The sequence below is a fragment of the Nesoenas mayeri genome (genome assembly GCF_963082525.1).
Source record: "Nesoenas mayeri genome assembly, chromosome: 2".
NCBI lineage: Eukaryota > Metazoa > Chordata > Aves > Columbiformes > Columbidae > Nesoenas > Nesoenas mayeri.
In genome coordinates, this window is record NC_137543.1 from 125,115,997 (window position 1) to 125,133,401 (window position 17,405).

The 17,405-nt window shown below is 38.8% G+C and overlaps 1 protein-coding gene across 2 annotated transcripts in view; it reads right to left on the minus strand.

The window, feature by feature from the left end:
• The window catches only part of KAT2B (lysine acetyltransferase 2B), a 43,472-nt gene that overhangs the window by 15,304 nt on the left and 10,763 nt on the right, over nt 1-17,405 (minus strand). For both annotated transcript variants that reach the window (XM_080338599.1, XM_080338600.1), the window contains exons 3-10: nt 15,486-15,631; nt 14,877-14,966; nt 12,989-13,170; nt 10,443-10,634; nt 6,997-7,103; nt 5,118-5,243; nt 2,684-2,820; nt 1,088-1,296 (exon numbers count right to left, since the gene is read on the minus strand). In XM_080338599.1, the coding sequence (XP_080194725.1) occupies nt 1,088-1,296; nt 2,684-2,820; nt 5,118-5,243; nt 6,997-7,103; nt 10,443-10,634; nt 12,989-13,170; nt 14,877-14,966; nt 15,486-15,631 (1,189 nt within the window). The remainder of the gene's footprint in view (nt 1-1,087; nt 1,297-2,683; nt 2,821-5,117; nt 5,244-6,996; nt 7,104-10,442; nt 10,635-12,988; nt 13,171-14,876; nt 14,967-15,485; nt 15,632-17,405) is intronic.

A 17,405-nucleotide genomic window follows, 5' to 3' on the forward strand; every position in this document is an offset into this window, starting at 1 on the left:
CAACAGTCCCCAGCATTGGGCTGTTTGTGCTTCAGACCCAGCAGCAGCAGTGTTTCCTGGCACCAGGAGAATGTTGCTGAGGGAATGCTAGTGAGCCTAAAAGCAGAGGAAGTGGTTCCTGACATGTTTTCATAACCACTGCAGCTACAATACCAGGCACAGAGACTGATATCACCAGTGGTGAAGAAAGGCTCTTCCAGAAACTGCGCTGGGTAGTTGGCTGAAGCAGCTAAAGCACAATTCAATCAGGACACGAGGGTGGGTGGAGGATCATGTGCAATCTGTGGCTGCTGCTACAGCCACCGTGTCTCTTTTCAAGTGTCTGTGGTGTAGAGTCACACATAAAGCAAAACAGAAAACATACACTGATAAAGAGAAAAGCAATGTGCTTGAGTGGGGAGTTAACCAAAGCTTTCTCCCATGCTGACTTAAATGCTGCTGTTCTTCATAAATCCCGCAAGTTCTTCTCACTGAAAATCTTCAGTCTCTGCTGTCGTTTAGTTCATGATCTTCACAGAAGATGGAGTAGCCTGCAAGTTAGTGTGGGCCTGAAAACCACTAATAAGCAACATAATGTTGGCCTCAAATTGCACGAGGGGTGGTTTAGATTGGATATTAGAAAAAACATCTTCACCAAAACGGTTGTCAGGCATTGGAATAGGTTGCCTCGAGAAGTGGTGGAGTCACCATCCCTGAAGCTGTTTAAAAGACACATAGATGAGATCCTTAGGGACATGTTTAGAGGTGGACTTTGTAGTGTTAGGTTAACAGTTGGACTCAATGACCTTAAAGGTCTTTTCCAACTAAGACAATTGTATGATTCTAGAACCACTTTCTGACTTTCAGTTTTAGCATTCAAATGTATAAAATAGAACAGAGCCTTCCCTCCAGACTCACTTCCAACAACAAGAAGCCACTTGTCATTAATACAGCCGCTGTGATGGTATTTGGGTACAATCCAATTAGACTGACCAGGAGCTGCAGGGGCTTTAAAAGATGGGAAAAGGGTAGCACAGGCAGAGCTGCCCTCCATGCAACCCTGTCTGGACCCTTCCTGCACCACTGCCTGCTAATCAGTGGTACTCACGGATCAAAGACCAAGCGTGTGATGTACTCCTTTGGCATTCGAGGCAGTTGATGGGAGAAGACGTTCTGCAAACCAACCAGCCACATCATGATCTTCTTGTTGGGCTTCTGGTTCAGGGAGTTGCCAACCACGTGGAATTCAATCACTCCCCTGCGCTCCTCCAGCCTCGCCGCCTCGTCCCGGGCCGAGTGCGCTGAGAGGAAGTTGGTCTGAACCGTACAAAAGGGGAACAAAATCACATTTTTGAGATTTCACATCCTCTGACAGAACAGCCTTAAGGAACAAACAAAAAAACCCCCCACTTTTCTCCAAGCTTTTTACAAAAATAGAGCTGCCAATTATTACCATTTTTTAGCAGAAGTGACACAAATAAGCTGGATATAAGTCTACGCTATGGTGTACAAAGGTTTATCCAAACTTATTTCAGTAAAGATTAGGTAACAACAGTGACGGTTATGACTCAACAAGTTCCAAAATCTCTTGGGGGACAGCACTCATCCAGTTGAAACCTATGCCACGAAGTCTTCACATTTTCTTTAGCCTAGTCAGCTTGGACAAAAGTAGTGCATTTGCCTACACATATTGCAAATCACGTATTTTAATGGCAGTGCAGGCAAAGTCATATTTTTTCATCTTAGTAATGCTTTCCACTATCTATGCCACTATTGTAAGAGGCTAAAAAGAACATTTTAATTCCTACTGATTCTAGCAATTGCACCCCTACATTTGAATGGAGATGAAATTAACGCAGACAATTTATTTAACTTTTCTTTTAACAATCATTTCACAATGCCAAAACATCTCTGCATGCACATACTGTTTACTTTTTAGAGCAAAGTTTGGCTGCTGGGTTTCTAGCCACTGCCAGCCCCAACAGTCAGACTGGCACAGCATTTGTAATATGCAGAGCCATCAGTAACAGTATATAGTTTGAGTAAGAAACGTAGGTGGTTCCAGTTCTTCAGCAGTCTCTAGCTAAACCTTGGCAAACAAGAGCTGCTGGCAAAACATACCCTGGCAAAGGGAACAGAAGGAGGAAAAGCCAGCCAAAAAAAAAAAAAAAAATAGTGCAATTCTGTACATGGCACAATTCTGCAATTCTGTTTGTTTTTCTCTTCCAGCAGAAAAAAAGAGCAACTGTGGAAGACAGAGCAAATAGCTCTTTATATCAGCCATTCTGCATTAGACAGAAGTTTTAACTTTGGATCTTTCGTTCTGCTGCAATATCTGAACACCATTTACCATGTCTTATGAGCTACATCTGTGATTAACAATAAAAGATCATACTCTGGAACAGTTCTGTAACAAAAGTACCTTGCAAAATAACCTGGGATCTACATTTTTACTGTCACTATTTCCAAGTATCTTTGCAAACAGTACACAATGCATTAAAAAAATGTACAACCAATTCTTCATGTTAATGATGTATTTCATCAATAATTTTTGCTCACCTAATCATACTCTTTGAAAGTCTCTATTTTGCTTACTGACAGCATGGTAAGTTTTATGGACTCTTAGCTTATCATACTCTATCCACGTGAAACATTTTTTGAAAACAAGGCATTTGCAAACAGACCAGGTCTATAAATTTCTCACCTCCGGCCCGAGCATTGCTGCAGGATCTGTAATTGTTGACATTACTTCATTGATTAACTCAATAGGAATGTCTCCTACAACCCTTGGTTTTTTTGAATCCTCCAGAGAATAGGGTTCATTATTTTTTCTCTTTTCCCCTATAAAACAAAGCCAGCACAAATCAGACTAGCTGTGAAGTCTAGCAGTTCTGTTACATTCTTTAATTTGTATGTCAAGTTTGGGGCTTTTTTTTACTCCTTGAAGAAAGAGAGAAAGAAATGCAATCTGAACAATACTTATCACTGCTGCAATTGTCTTTGCACTGGGATATTAGCATGAAGCAGGATGAGTATACATTTCCTTCTCCTATACCTCTGTAAATTCATAATGAAATTATTTCCTCTTCCTTTTGCCTCAGCATCCTCTGCAGTGAACCTCTGTGGTGCTGTCTGGGAAGGTCAGTGGTAAATAAACAAATCATAGTGCATACTTTTGGATAACATGAAACTCCATTTTGGGATTCACTGGAATTAAGTATCCATTATAGATCACTTCCACCTTTTTTCTAAACCAAGCAGCACATACAGTCTGACAAAACACACATATTTGACTTAGAAAATCCATGTGAAGTTTGCAAATCAAAATATACCATGTTAATTATTAACTGCCCTACTAAGGGCAGACCAACATGTAATGTAGCAAAAGAAACAAATTCATGAAAGAAAAGTCCACCAAAGACTAGTGGGTACAATAATCCCGATAGAGCCAGCTGGTAGCTCAGAATTTATCCAAGCAGCAAACTGCCAAATACTAGGAAAGCATACAAACAGGAATATCACTCCATGGTTACCTTCTGCCTCTGTTCTTTCCTTAAAGATCTGACTGGTCATTGTCAGAGGCAGGATGCTGAATTTTGCCTTTGTGATCAGGACTTCGCAGTGATATAAGTTTAAGAACTAACTTTAAGAACTTCTTTCACATAACTTCAAGAACTTCTTTCTGAAGTTTAGAGCCCATTATGCCCACTATTTTAACAAATATTGTACAGATCGTTTTTCCACAGCTATAGCGCTCTAAATATATGAAGATCAAACTGTTCACTGCCCTTTTCTGACTTTCAAGCAGGACAATTTTTTTCTTAGCAATAGAATTTTATTGTTAACATCCCTTCACTGTGAAAACTGTTTATTTCTTTTGTTTATTTCTTACTTTTTAAACAGTTATTCATATATGAATGGGCCCTCCTCCTTATTTCCCAAAGGATTAATTTCTTGGTTTAAAACAGAATTTTTGAAGCAATTCGTCAAAAGCTTTCTGGAAATCCAGGTATACAAAACTCTTTCCAAATGCTCATCACTTCCTTCACAGATACATACAATTCATGAGTTGTAGAAAAGGAACACTGAATTTCCACACATCACATTGCCCACACATATATTCATTGCATTCTTAATCAGTTTATTATTGTTTCTTCTAACTGTCTGAAATAGGAGACTTAAAATTGACAATTTCCCAAATTCTCTTAGGACCTCTTTGAAAACTAGTTTTGCACCTGTGTGTTTCAGCTCTGTAGTGCTGAGGGCAACTCCAATGACAGCTCACCTGCACAACTTAATAATCAGTTTTGTCAATTCCATATTTCTTTCCACACTCTCAAAAAAAAAGAACAAAACCACTCTTCTAGTGACTACTTACTACTCATTCTGCTGATATGTAACAAAAAAATCTACTCATTTCCACTTTTAAGATCATTTCCCAACTTGTCCCTCAAAGAAAGCTGCAGTTTAGGAGCCACCTTAAGTCCCTCTGTAGCAAACACCGAGGCTAAGAATTCTTTTAGATTTTTCTGCTTCCTTGACGAATTACTTCACATGAGCTTGTGATCATCTCTCTGACCTACAAACTCTCTTGACAGGCTCATTAATCCTGAGGTATTTGAAAAAGGATTTATTAGGAGAATTTATGCATTCAACAACTTTTTTTCCCCCATAACTTTGCTTTTTAACCTGACCTCACTCGGGTTTTAAATTTAACCTGCCTGGTGTGTTTCTGCTTTTCTTTATTCCTCAACAGTATGAAATTTCAGTACCTTGAAAGATTTTAAAATGAAAAAAAAAAAAGTGATGTCCTCTTCTACTCTGTCTTTATTTAAACTAAACCTTTCTTCATGGCTCATGATACAGGTACTTCAAGTAAAGTGTTTTTCAACAACCACTGACACCTGCAGACCATTGCCCATTTTAAATGAATTTAAACAAACTATTTTTTTTCCAAATACAGTTGCCATTTCTGCTAGTTAAACATTACCACAGTGGAGAAAAAAATATGTGTGCCTATGTCTTTTAGCAAAAACACCTCAAGATTGCTATTGCAGAGTTGAAGGCAATGGTCACCATATACTGCAACTGCTGATAACATTGACAGAAACCCAAACGCAAGTCTCCCTCTTGGTTACCTAGGTTTGGGTCAAGGGCAGAAGAAACTTTGCAAGCAGGACTCATATTCCCACTGTTGGGCTGCTCCAGAGACGAAGGACTTGCACTGTATGAAACAGATCTTGCAACAGGAGGAGGACTGATAACTGCAATGGCATAAAAGACAAACACCAAAAAAATCAGGACATGGAACCCATTATTACAGTGCTGACTGAAGGACTGTCCCAACAAGGGACACAACTTCACACCTACCACATGCCAAGTAACAGCTGATGTTGTGCAACAGAGCAATGTCATCAGTTCACCTCAAGAGACATTAGAGCTTTATTGCAACATATTTTTCTAAATTTCTGCCTAACGAAGGACTGTATTACTGCTGCATGACAGAGTCAGCTTTACTTCACTGAACATATCAGGCTTCATTATTCTGCAGTGCGGAATATAAGCTAAGAAAACAAACTTCCTTCACACACCTGCCAAGCCCATTGGCATTCAGCCTCATGAAAACGCTATTTGTAGGAGTCTATTGAAAAGCAAAATCTCACCATTCAGCTTCAGCTGTCCACTTTCACTGTGTTCAAAGACTGGCTGTACAAATCAACTTCAATAAAGGGAGAAGATGTTGCACCAGTTAAGAGGATGAAACTATTATTTTAAAAGGCCATAGACTAACATCTCTCTCTCTAATATATTAAAATATATATATCCCAAATCATTCAGTTTTTATTTGTGTCAGGACTTTTGGTAGGCAAGTGGGAAGTTGAGGTGACAGCTCATAGTCTGGACACCTGCAGTCTTTCTCTTTACATGCCTCTATCCTGGTGTCAATACCAGCAAGAGCTCTTTTGTTCCATATTCACACCAAGAATCAAGTGTGTAAAAGGTATGCATAAAAATGAAACACTGCAGAAATGTACATGATAGAATGAACTCTAAGAGCAACATGATTTCAGAGTTGCAAGGAATTTGTACCTAGCGTATAATTCACCAGTTCACAGTGCAGACCAGGAATTTCTCACAAACAAAGCCTGTATCTGTCACAGTGGAATTTCCCAGCTACACTTCGAAATCCACCATCAGATAAAGTGCTAACATGATGGTTTTGTCAATTGATAACCAAAAATGATTCAAAATACTGAATTGTCACAAAATATTGAATTAAATGCCTCCAGTCTTTGCTTCCTAAAATACTGAAAACTGAAGACAACTCCTGAGCTGCATAAGTGGATTTTAAATACCTTGGAGCAGAATGGAAGAGGAGAAGGGGAAAATAAAAAAAAAAAAAACCTCATGTCATCAGTGCCTCCCTGCAATTTTAGAGATGATTTATACCTCAGTATCCTAATTGAGGAAAAGTTAATAAAGCTACAGAATAGCCAATGGGGCACATGAATAAGAAACAAAGCAAGGAAAAGCTATAGAAAAACGAGAATAAATCAAAAGCATGTGTGCAAAAGCAATGGGACATCTGATGTGGAAAGTCACTGCCTTCCTACTGCCAAGTTCCTGCTGCCATGGAGCTGGACAACTGGCGAGTGTCCTCATGGGAGAGAACCATGGTCTGGCAGGTGACCCACCACAGCCATTTACCCACTGATCATTCTCACTTGTGCACACCGAGTGCACTTGTGCTGCTTGAATACTCAGGTGATTTGTTTCAGCAACCAGCCTGCTCCACTGGCACCTTCAATTTGCTGTATTTCATCATCAAAATGGGATCTTTATGTGAGGAAACAACCAGAAAGTCAGACACCTGTGCTTACTCAATGCAGACTGATTTCAGTATACCCTGCTATTTATAAAGCTGCATACTTAAAGCTCGTTCCTTAGAATTCATCACTTGTACAGGTTTATCTTTATATTCAGCTGTTCCCCAGCCCATCACTAAATGCAAATTACCTGTCTGGATTCCCAGCTGTCCAGTTTGGGAACTAGACACCATGAAATCCTGATCCCAAATAGGAGAATTCTGGCTGTACACTTCTTCTTCCAGCATTGACAGAAACCTAGGCACAAAACCAGGTGAAATATTAACTTAATAGGATCATTCAAAGCAGGTTCTTTTTTGGAATTAGCATTTGCAGCCTCTTTTTTTTTTTTTTTTTTTTTTTAGATTTAAAAATATTTAATGAATCAGTAAGAAAATTGTTGACCAATCCTTAAAAAAAAACCAACACACACATGAAGTCATAAGCCAGAGCAGACATTAAGTATTTGAATTCAGCAGAGTGCTTACAACTGTGAAAATTTATCTTTGATTATAAGCAATATTTATCTAATTTGTACTAATAAATGCAGGAAGAAAGAGTTACAAACTACTTTTACAGAACGAAACTGTGCACTAATAGGAAAGCTATGAGTTGACAGATGCCAAGGTACTTCTGTTATACAACAATGACAAAATATGTCTATTTTGATAAACCGGTGTTTTGCAGATGCGGTTGCTTTCTGCCTCTTACAGATTTATAAAATCCCAGTGTTAGTTATTAACAATGCTCTTAGGAAGATACTTTCATTTCTTTAAGTGTGCTACTGTAAAATTTAATTGCATGTTTGTGCTTGCATACCAGTATTTTTAATCTTACTTTGGTACACTTATACAAAGTGTGATTTTAAACCTCTCTTCATATTATTATATGTGAAAGAAATTCCACAGATCAGACTAACCAGCACACCTGCCTTCACAGGGCTAATACATTGGTTCTCTCAGAAGCAAGATAGCTGCTTATCTTACATTGCACAAAAGGAGTTTTCAGAACAGAAGTTGACACCGCACATTTTTACTCTCTAGTCATCTATATGTATAGAAACTGACCAGCTGGAACCGCAGGACTGTCGAGTCAGACTTTCTTGAACAGGATAAGGATTTTCAGGATCAAGTCCTACTCTGGTATTTTATATATAGGACATTTATACCTAAGCACAGCAATGTGCACTGTTTCCTGCTATCTATACAGCTGATAACAGCTAAAAAGTTTGCAACAGCTATTTGACTATCTGTGGGGGAGCAGAAGCACGAATTGAACCTTAGCAAACATTACCTTCACAGGCAGCACAGGGACTCTGCCTTCAGACCTCTCAGTGACTTCTTCCTAGGTGCACACAGGTGTAACCTGTTGTGATGGACATGGTATGCACCTCATTATGCCTTAAGCAGCTGGTTTTTGTAACTTCTGGCAGTGAGAAATAGATAAGTGCTGTGGAGACAGCACTTAAGTCTTCCTTGAGGCCTCTTTACAAAATGAAGGCATCATTAACCGTATCTCTTCCTTGAACCCTCATTAATTTGGCTTGAACAAAGGCAGCATCATTCAGTGATCACTGACCAGCTAGGAGGAATAACAAATCACCAGCTATCCCTCAAGGACTAACCGACTCAATTCTGAGCACTTCTGGACCCATTTCTGGAACAATCTCCTCAACTAGCATAAGGAGCAAGCGAAGGGAGGAGATGAGCCACCCTCTCCTATCCTGCATGCAAATGAACTGAAGTATAAACATTTCTCACTTGGGACACTAGTAATGAAGTTTCATTGCACCCACCACCAAGAAAGCTACAGAGATCATCGCTGGATCGACGGACCCTCGGAGTGCTGAAACCTTACCTTTCTTCTGATATCTTAATCTATCTCTCTTTTCTCTCATTCTAACTTTATTCTGGGCCCATAATGGTAATATAGTTGTGAGTTTTGTTGTTGAAGTCTTGTCAAGTTTTATGATATAGTTACAAACTTTTGCCAAGCCACTATTCACTGTAATTCCACTGAGTTTTTAGTAAATTCATGCTTTAATTTAACCTCTTGAGTAATTGTCATTACTACCAGTTACTGCACAGAGCATTTAAAAGTTAACTCTGTCCTCACCCGACTGAGTGGTACAGGACATGTGTGGGTGCTCCCTTTGCCCAGGAAGGTGCAGCTGGGAGCTCTGAACCAAACCCAGGCACCAGCTCTGAGCCGCAGCTCCTCCACAGGGTTTGCTCTGCATCACGTCAGCAGAGAGACAAATGCTTCAGACAAGTACAGCCCATAAAAGATTTAAGGCGTTATTCATACTTCCCACAGATCATCAGCAAACACTGCTTGTCTTTTTTTTTTTTTTCCCCCAGCAGAATATTAAAAGGAACAGCAGTGAATAATAATGATTCTCAAATTACTTATCTAGGCTGTAAAAGGCAGTGGAAACATAGGGGCGGGTGCACAACTCCTTCTGCAAATCTGTTCCTTGTATCAATCCAGCATTAAATCCTTTTTTATACCTATATCAGGGCCAGATCATGATCCTATTCCCAGATGTACACAAACACTCCTGTATCCATAACAGTCTACCCCGGAGACAGTTTACATTTTTCAAAGTGGTAAAAGGCACTATTAATAACAGTAGAAACAACAAATCCTGGCTTTACTCAGCTTTGGAAAGCTCCTGTTGTTCTTCATTCCCCTGAGCACTAACCCAGCTCCAGCCTCAGACAGTAGCTTGCATAGCATCAGTGCCACCAGCTCCCCTGTAGGTTCAGTACCTTTGTTGTTAGGAGGGACAGACTTTTAAAATATGGGCTAGAGGGTCAAGCCACCCTCACAGAACAATTATATTTTTGAAATGGTACACTATTTTAACAGGGAAGCATACAATAAATGATCCTGTCACTGCCATCACCCTTAACCACCAGCAAAATGTTTGAAATTAAGGACTGTCAAAGTTGAGCATGTTTCAAGACAAGTCATTCTCCCTCATACAGCAATATGTAATTACTGTTGTTTAATTGTGAGAGATCGTCGTTAATATTCCAATACTGGAAGAGGTAGTCAATATGAAATTCATGGGTTTAGGATTCACTGATGCAGCTTTATATTCCTCTTTATCAAATTAACACATCTCTTTTGGGGTAAGGTGACTACTTTGTTCCCTACTTTGTTCCCTATTACAATGTTGAATTAAATAGAAATTCTGAAGTGTATACAAATGCCAATACAACACTCCCTTTTTCCGAGCTACATCACAAAAGCAGAAGCAAGCATATGGCTTTGGAGATCTGGACCTATGTTGCTATCAAGGACTATAGGAAAAAAAAGTGACCAACAATACCTACTAAAGGGCAATAAGCACAATCCCCCAGCAAGATGAACAATCATTTTGATAAAGTAAAGCCCTAGCACAAAGGAAAAAAAGCAGTTGTGTATGTAAAACATGCTAGTTCAAGCTATGGCAGAAAAGAAAGCGGCAGTATGTACTTGTTACTGAATAAATGGAGAAATTATTTTAAGCTGCAGGTAATTTTTCCATTTCCATGCCCCAATTGCATACTACTGGTTACCCTTCAACGCAGGCACATCACGATCCCTTACTTTGGAAAATGGGTGAGGATTAGTGTTCGTTTCTCTTGAGGAAGCTTGTCTTTTTCTTGTCTGGCCTGCTCCAGCAGTTGCCGCCTCATTACAGTAAAAACAGAGCGAAGCAATGTTCTACCAAAAACCTGGGTGGTTTCATACCGAGGTAGACTGTCACAGAACTGAGGGACATTGCAATAACAAAGCCACCTGTAAAGGGGAAAAAAGCCAGATAATTTTTACCATCTAACATATGAATTAATGCACTAAAACCACTACCCACATCACTTATAACACAGCTGAGAGCTCTATGACCGTATAAATCAGTTCCATAGTATGTCTGGACAGAGTTAAGTAGCATTTATATTGCCCAGTTTTTTAAAGAAATGACAGCCAAGTACTTTTAAGTCTCCATATATTCTTTCTCTCTGCAGTCCAGTTTCCACAAAGTGCTCGTTCCAGACAATAATTATACATCACATAAAATTCATGTTGATGTCAGGGATTCACTCCACAGCGCATTCATTCAGCCTCCTATGGCTCTTGCCTGCAACTCCAAAGACCATTAGCCTAGCCTGTATCTCTTTAAACTTTTACATTTCCCCACACAGATACAAAAGGGGTGACGCTTTCAACTAGTTCCATCCTAATCCAACTGGACTCCCACCCTGGTCTCCCATCAGCTGCTTTCTTCCCATTACACCCTGACTTGACACATATCCATTTGCCAGTAACTCCCTCCATAATGAGTTTTGCATTGAGAAGTACATGTGAAAACAGAGCATGTTGTGTTACTCTTCTTGGAAAAGGGATTATGCTACTGAAGAAGTAAATCAGGAGTACACTATGTAGGTCATAATATCTGTTAATTTTATTAAAAAGTCTAAAAAAGTCAGTATCTGCATGTAAGTGAACAGTCATTGGTATCTGTAACTCTAGCCAAATCAGACCAGAACCATTATGAAAGCTTCAATAATTAAAAGAAAATGTTAAGAACTGGATGCAAACAGACTGTGCTGGGTCCTGCACAGGTTTTTTCATCCAGACCCAAAGTACAGTCTGTCTCAAAACACTCTCCTAAACTCTTGTGTCTTAATCTTTGCAAACACAAGAGTTGCAAAAGAGTTGTGAGATGCAGTTGTTCACAGACCTCTACTCGCTGTTCTTGGCTGATTAAGCACACCTCTCAAAACACAAAGATGAGTGTGCAACTCTGATATAGTTCCACTGAAATCATCAGGTTTTCTAATGAAGCTGGTGACTGCAAGAACTCATGAGGTGCGCCCATGACGCACAGGGGCTTCCTCAGCACCCTGAGCAGCACCTGGCACACCACAGAGGAGAGAAGCTCACAATGGCAGGTCAGATCAGGTGGAAAGAGGTGACACTTTGGGTTGGAGGGAAGCTTAGCAACTGTGGGCAGGAAGGTTTGAGAAACCACAAGTGACAAAATTATTAACAACAAAAGTCACCAAGCAGAGCCAACACTAGCTATTGTTTCCTAATAGAAGTTGACTCCAACCAACCCTGCCTATCTGACCTCAGTATCACAAATAAATGGAGGTCAAAGATCCACCAAATATGGTCTTAGGAGCCCCACGGATTATGAGCAACCGCCCTTTATGCCAGGTAGTTATATTTGAGGTGACAGGTCATCTGAGGGCATCCCGGTCGGACACAGACACAGCGCAATCCGCTGTATCACCACCCACAGTCTCAACTCACGCCAGGGTCTGCTGTCTCCTTCACAGAGCTGAGGTTTGTCAGAGGAAAGGCCACCAGAAAAGCAGGCAGAAGGCAGTGCTCATCCTCAGCCAGTGTCCCCGGCCGTTCCTGGGAACGGGTGCACTGACAGGGACGTTGGGTAACTGCTGCCTGTGCTCGGGCGGCACCTTAACTGTTGCCGGCACCATCAGGAACCTCAACTGCTGTCACTGCGCTAACTGAAAGAAGCGTTGCGCTATTGTTATGAGACAAGCAAAATTAAGAGAGACCCAGCTTTTTTATCCTAGCTCTTCTTCCCTCAGTGACTAAGTCATTCCTTTGAATTCTGACAATGTATTAGAAGTTCATAACAAGAACTAGCGTTTTAAAGAACCTAATAAAATCTATTAACCATTTAGCATTCAAGCACTTACAAAATTATTTTATTTTTCACATCTTCCATGATTTTGTTTCAAACTGTGATGCTTTACAATGCTTAATGTTATCTTCATTCTTCTTTTTTTTTCTTTTAAGCTGAATAACAAATTGCCTGATTTTTTAGTACATGAAATAAGGATCTTACATGAGGCTTGTATCTTAAGAAGACTGAGAGCAACTTTGCAAACAAAGGACGTGTAAAAGTGTTAGAAACAGATGTTGGTGACCTCTGCTCCCTGTTCTTGGCTGATAAAACACACCTCTCAAAACATAAGGATGCATGTGAAACTCTGATATAGTCTCACTAAAATCCTCAGGTTTTCATATAAGCTCCATGACTGCAAAAAATCACAAGGTGCAACTATAAGTATGTACATGCCATATTTGTAAACAAGACACATAACAGGCAAAATCAGCGTTACCTGGTATAATTCACTTTATACCCTGCGATATCATCATTGGGTGATCTTAGTCTTCGCTGAGAAGGTGTCTCCAGGTGCCAGTAGTTAATGCGGTTCAGAAACATTTTAGCCAGTTCCACTATCGTTTGCCTTTCCTTTGAGGGTAAGTGGCTAAATTTGTACTGCACAAAATTATTCACACCCTTAAAACAGAAGAAAATTATGTTTGATTATTTAGCCATACTTTTTGTAGGCGTGTCCTCGAACATTCCTCACTTTATGTTTATTAATCCTGGACTTGCATTACATGAGAAAGAAAACAAATACTGGAGACCATGAACTCCTTGCTCAGATCCTTGTGTGCTGCCACAAGCTGGTTCCCCTGTACACATCTGCAGTTTCATTCAGATGTTCTTACTCTATCCACCTTCAGCAGCTGACTTAAAGGGAGAGAAGGAAATATCTTTATTTTTCCTTGCTTTTCAAAGTAAAAAATTTTGTCAGCAAATAGAGAAAGATACAGGGGGTTTTCCTCTATATGCTCACATATGCACAATTTTGCTGATAACCATGCTGCATGATTTATTTCCTCTGTAATTGAGTATGACCAGAAAAACCCTCCAGCCATTTTTCAATTCTAGACTAGGCCTTGTGGACTTCTAGTTAAGTTTGTGCCTACAGATCACATTATTTCTTCAGTAAGTGCCAGTATTTCACAAGTAGGTCACTTCATTGCAGTTTGTATACTGTCTACTTTTAAAAAAACTGCTGAATATTTAAAAGGTGTGCCTGAAAGTTCTTCAATACATATACATTATAAACCAGTAATAGTGCTGTTTAGCAAGTAATCTTGTGTGACTGAGTTGCTGAAATAATAAAAACATTTGAAAATATTTGCCTATTTTAAGGGAAAATTATTTCAAAATAAACTGAAAAAAGAATTAGCCTTACATCTCTATGCCTCAATTTGTCAAGCAAATTAAACAGTATGAAGAATGTTACCAAAAATTATACTGCACATAACCTTTTTAGTGGTATATTTTAAGGCCTACCAGTGCATGGGGATTATATACACTTAATCTTTGTTTATACTCAAACTAAAGAAGAATTTAAGGTGCAGACTTCCCAGAAATTCAGCAGTGTTTTGATTTTCCTAAATCATAAGAAATGAGAGTTGCAAGAAAATAATTATTACATATAAGAGTCTTCACATTTAAATTATCCTGTTTAACAATAGAGCATCCATTCATACACTGATGAGAAAACACTAAGCTTTTGTTTCAGCAAGGTATGTGAACCTCTGCATAGCCTTGCTGGAGCTAATGGGCCCACTTGTGTGCCAAAAGTGCATTCTCAGTAACTTGCTTAACCAAAACCTGAATTTGTCATGTGTTCTTTATCCACTGAGAGTTACAAAAGCCTCAGTTATTCTTTGGTTTTGGCTTTGTTTTTTGTTGTGCGCCCTTTGAAAGAGAAGGCTATAATGTCACTGAATTGGATTGTAACATTTTCATTCATTTACAGAAGGCAAGCGTAATTTTAATATTGGATTTCAAAGCTTCAACAGCATTTTTCATCACTTGAAACAAAGAAAGATTAGAACTGCCACAGATAAAAGTAATATTTTAAGTTCATTTTCTAAACCCACAAAAAAACTCCATTTCATTAAAGCATAAGACAAATGATGAGAGAAATCGAATAATGTAACTATTGTACCAAGGCTAAAGCAGAAGACTTGTACAGTCTCCTATTTTGTCCTAAGGAAAAAAAAACAACAAAACAAACCACAACGAACCAATAAAAAAACCCACCAAACCACACAACACCAAATAAAATAAAATAATAAAAACAAACAAACAAAAAACACACAAAAAACCACACCATCCAAACCCAGATGTTGCTTGTTTACCTGTTCAATGCTAGGTTTCTCAAATGGGGGACTTTCCAAAGATCCTTCTACTACAGGTTTTCCCATCTGTAAAATGCACTTCCTCAAAAGCTGTTAAAAATATACAAATTTTTTTAAATTAGCATATTTGCATAAACAGGGTCAATGGAAGTCACAGGTGCACAACACACTGCAAGCAGTGTTGAAAATGTCCTGGCTATATATCTGCTTGCTTAGTCATCTACATTTATAGCTACTTTACTGTGAACTGCTGCATATCTTCTTTGAAACGTCTACAAGAGGCCTCTCTGAGCAAATGTAGGCAGGTCAGTCAGCATCTACATCAATTGACTTTTCCCCATGTGTCAGTGAAGAGGGTGAGGCTTGCAGGTGGTCGCATGCACAGTTTATGAATGGGACTCAGAGTCAGCTCCTGAACCATCTGGATGTCTTTTGGAATAAGGTACGGTACACTGTAGGTACCACAATGTTTAACCCACACTAGAGCATCACACTAGAGGGAAAAAAACCTCTCAGCAGATGAGGTCACACATGCATGAGAGGCAGTGAAACTGCCTTCTGTGTGAGAAAGTGAAAAACCCGAGAAGTTACTACACAAGTTCAGCTTACTTTGAATAGGTAGAAATAAACTTGCTTGGTGTCTGCATCTTCTTCTTTGTGGACACAGGTGAATAGATACTCCACATCCAGTACAATCCCCAGTAGCCTGTTCATTTCTTCTTCAGACACATTCTCCAGGTGAGAAACATGAGCAGCTAAACAAAATAAAAATCCAAACCTGTAAAAAGCCTACTGAGAGAACCAATAGCACAAGTATTCCCCAAGATATCTCAAACTAAGCCTTAATAGTAAAGGCACTGATCCTGTAATAACCTATTTAAACAGAGCATGAGGTAACTGCAATATGTGTCACATTGGAGCAATTAGTAAAGATAGTCCAGTGGTGGTAATTCTCACAGCAGAAGAACGACTGCTGGTTGGAATCATGGTGTCTGTTACTTAGAACAGACCACACAAATCCTGTCTGTATTAATATGCTACAATACATAATAAATACATACATTTTTGTCCAGAAGTTAAGCTTTTGAGACAAGGTTTCTTGACTAAAAATAAATCCATAATTCCCATAAATTAGGTAATTCAAGTGTTGATGCAAGTAGCACCTTATTCTGTGAAGACTAACAGAAAAATCAGCTCCATAAATAGGCTTTTCGTTTTAAACTGGACATTATTGGCTAAGTTTCTTACTTTCGTATCATGTAAGGTCAGACTATGCTTTGTGTACAGTACATTAACAAAGCTTTTAGAGATTGCATATGGTCATTTGTTCAGAAGTTTACAAAACAGCAACTTTTCAACATATCCAACATATCAACAATTTCCAAGTGACAAACTCCCTTTTATCATCTCCAAAGGTAAATAGAGTTCCACATTTGTAATTTTCAAACGCTTGAGGTTTGTACGCATGAAGAGGGACATTCATTTCAAGCTAGTTTGAACAACTGGCTCCAGGAAAAGAGAAGGCAATTTAAAACAAAAAGCCAATTCCCAGAAGAAGATGCTTTCATTACAAAAAGCAACAATCTTTGCTTACTCCAGACAAATGGTATGTATATCCTTTGCTCTGAAAGGACAAAAAAAAAAATCCTCTACAAGAAAAATATTTAAAAGGTTTGGTATATTAGTTTTTACACATTTTAATAATTGTTATTGATATTTACTTTTAGATAACCACTATATTACCTTAGATGTGCCAGTGTGATTAGGACTGGTAAGAAATTTTCAGCATAAATCTGATTCTTTCAGGGGAGAGAAACTGGGGAGAAATAACACTTGACTGGAAAACTATCATATCTATTGGCCACCCAGCAAAAATAGTTTTGGAAAGTTTGGTATGACAGCTGACAAAACATTTAAATTCAATAAATTTGTGCAGCTTCAAGCAAAAGTGACACCATGGCTCAGAACGTTCAAAAGATGCCAACAATTATTTCCAGTTAAATTAACATTTAAAATATAATGTTTTAAGTTCTGAGCATATTATCAGAACTGAAAGGAGGATGGCCATTATGGGATTTCTTTAAGGAGAAATATTCAGCATTCTGGGCAGAATAAAATTATTCCATTTCTGTCCTTGAGTCAGATGTGAAGTTTTAATATTCCCAGCTGTCTGTTCTGATCTCGTAACAGTAATAAATTCCCTCCTAGCCAAGCACTGCATTAGGAATTGATAATATACAGAAGAAAACCTTGCATTCAACTAACAAATGAATAAAACATCAGCATAAGAAGCCATTTCTATGCACTTTTCATAACACTGAAAGTTACCTTGACTACTTAGTGGCCATTTTAAACTAGAGAATTATTACCCATACTGTGAATCTAAAAGTAAAACAAATGTATCATCAGTATGTATTTGCTGCCAGTTACTATTTACTGCAGTCACCTACGTTTGTATATCAGCTAAACAAATGATCTTTCTTCAGGTGTTCACAGCCCATTCCTAAACTGTTGTGGGAATTCATTAGT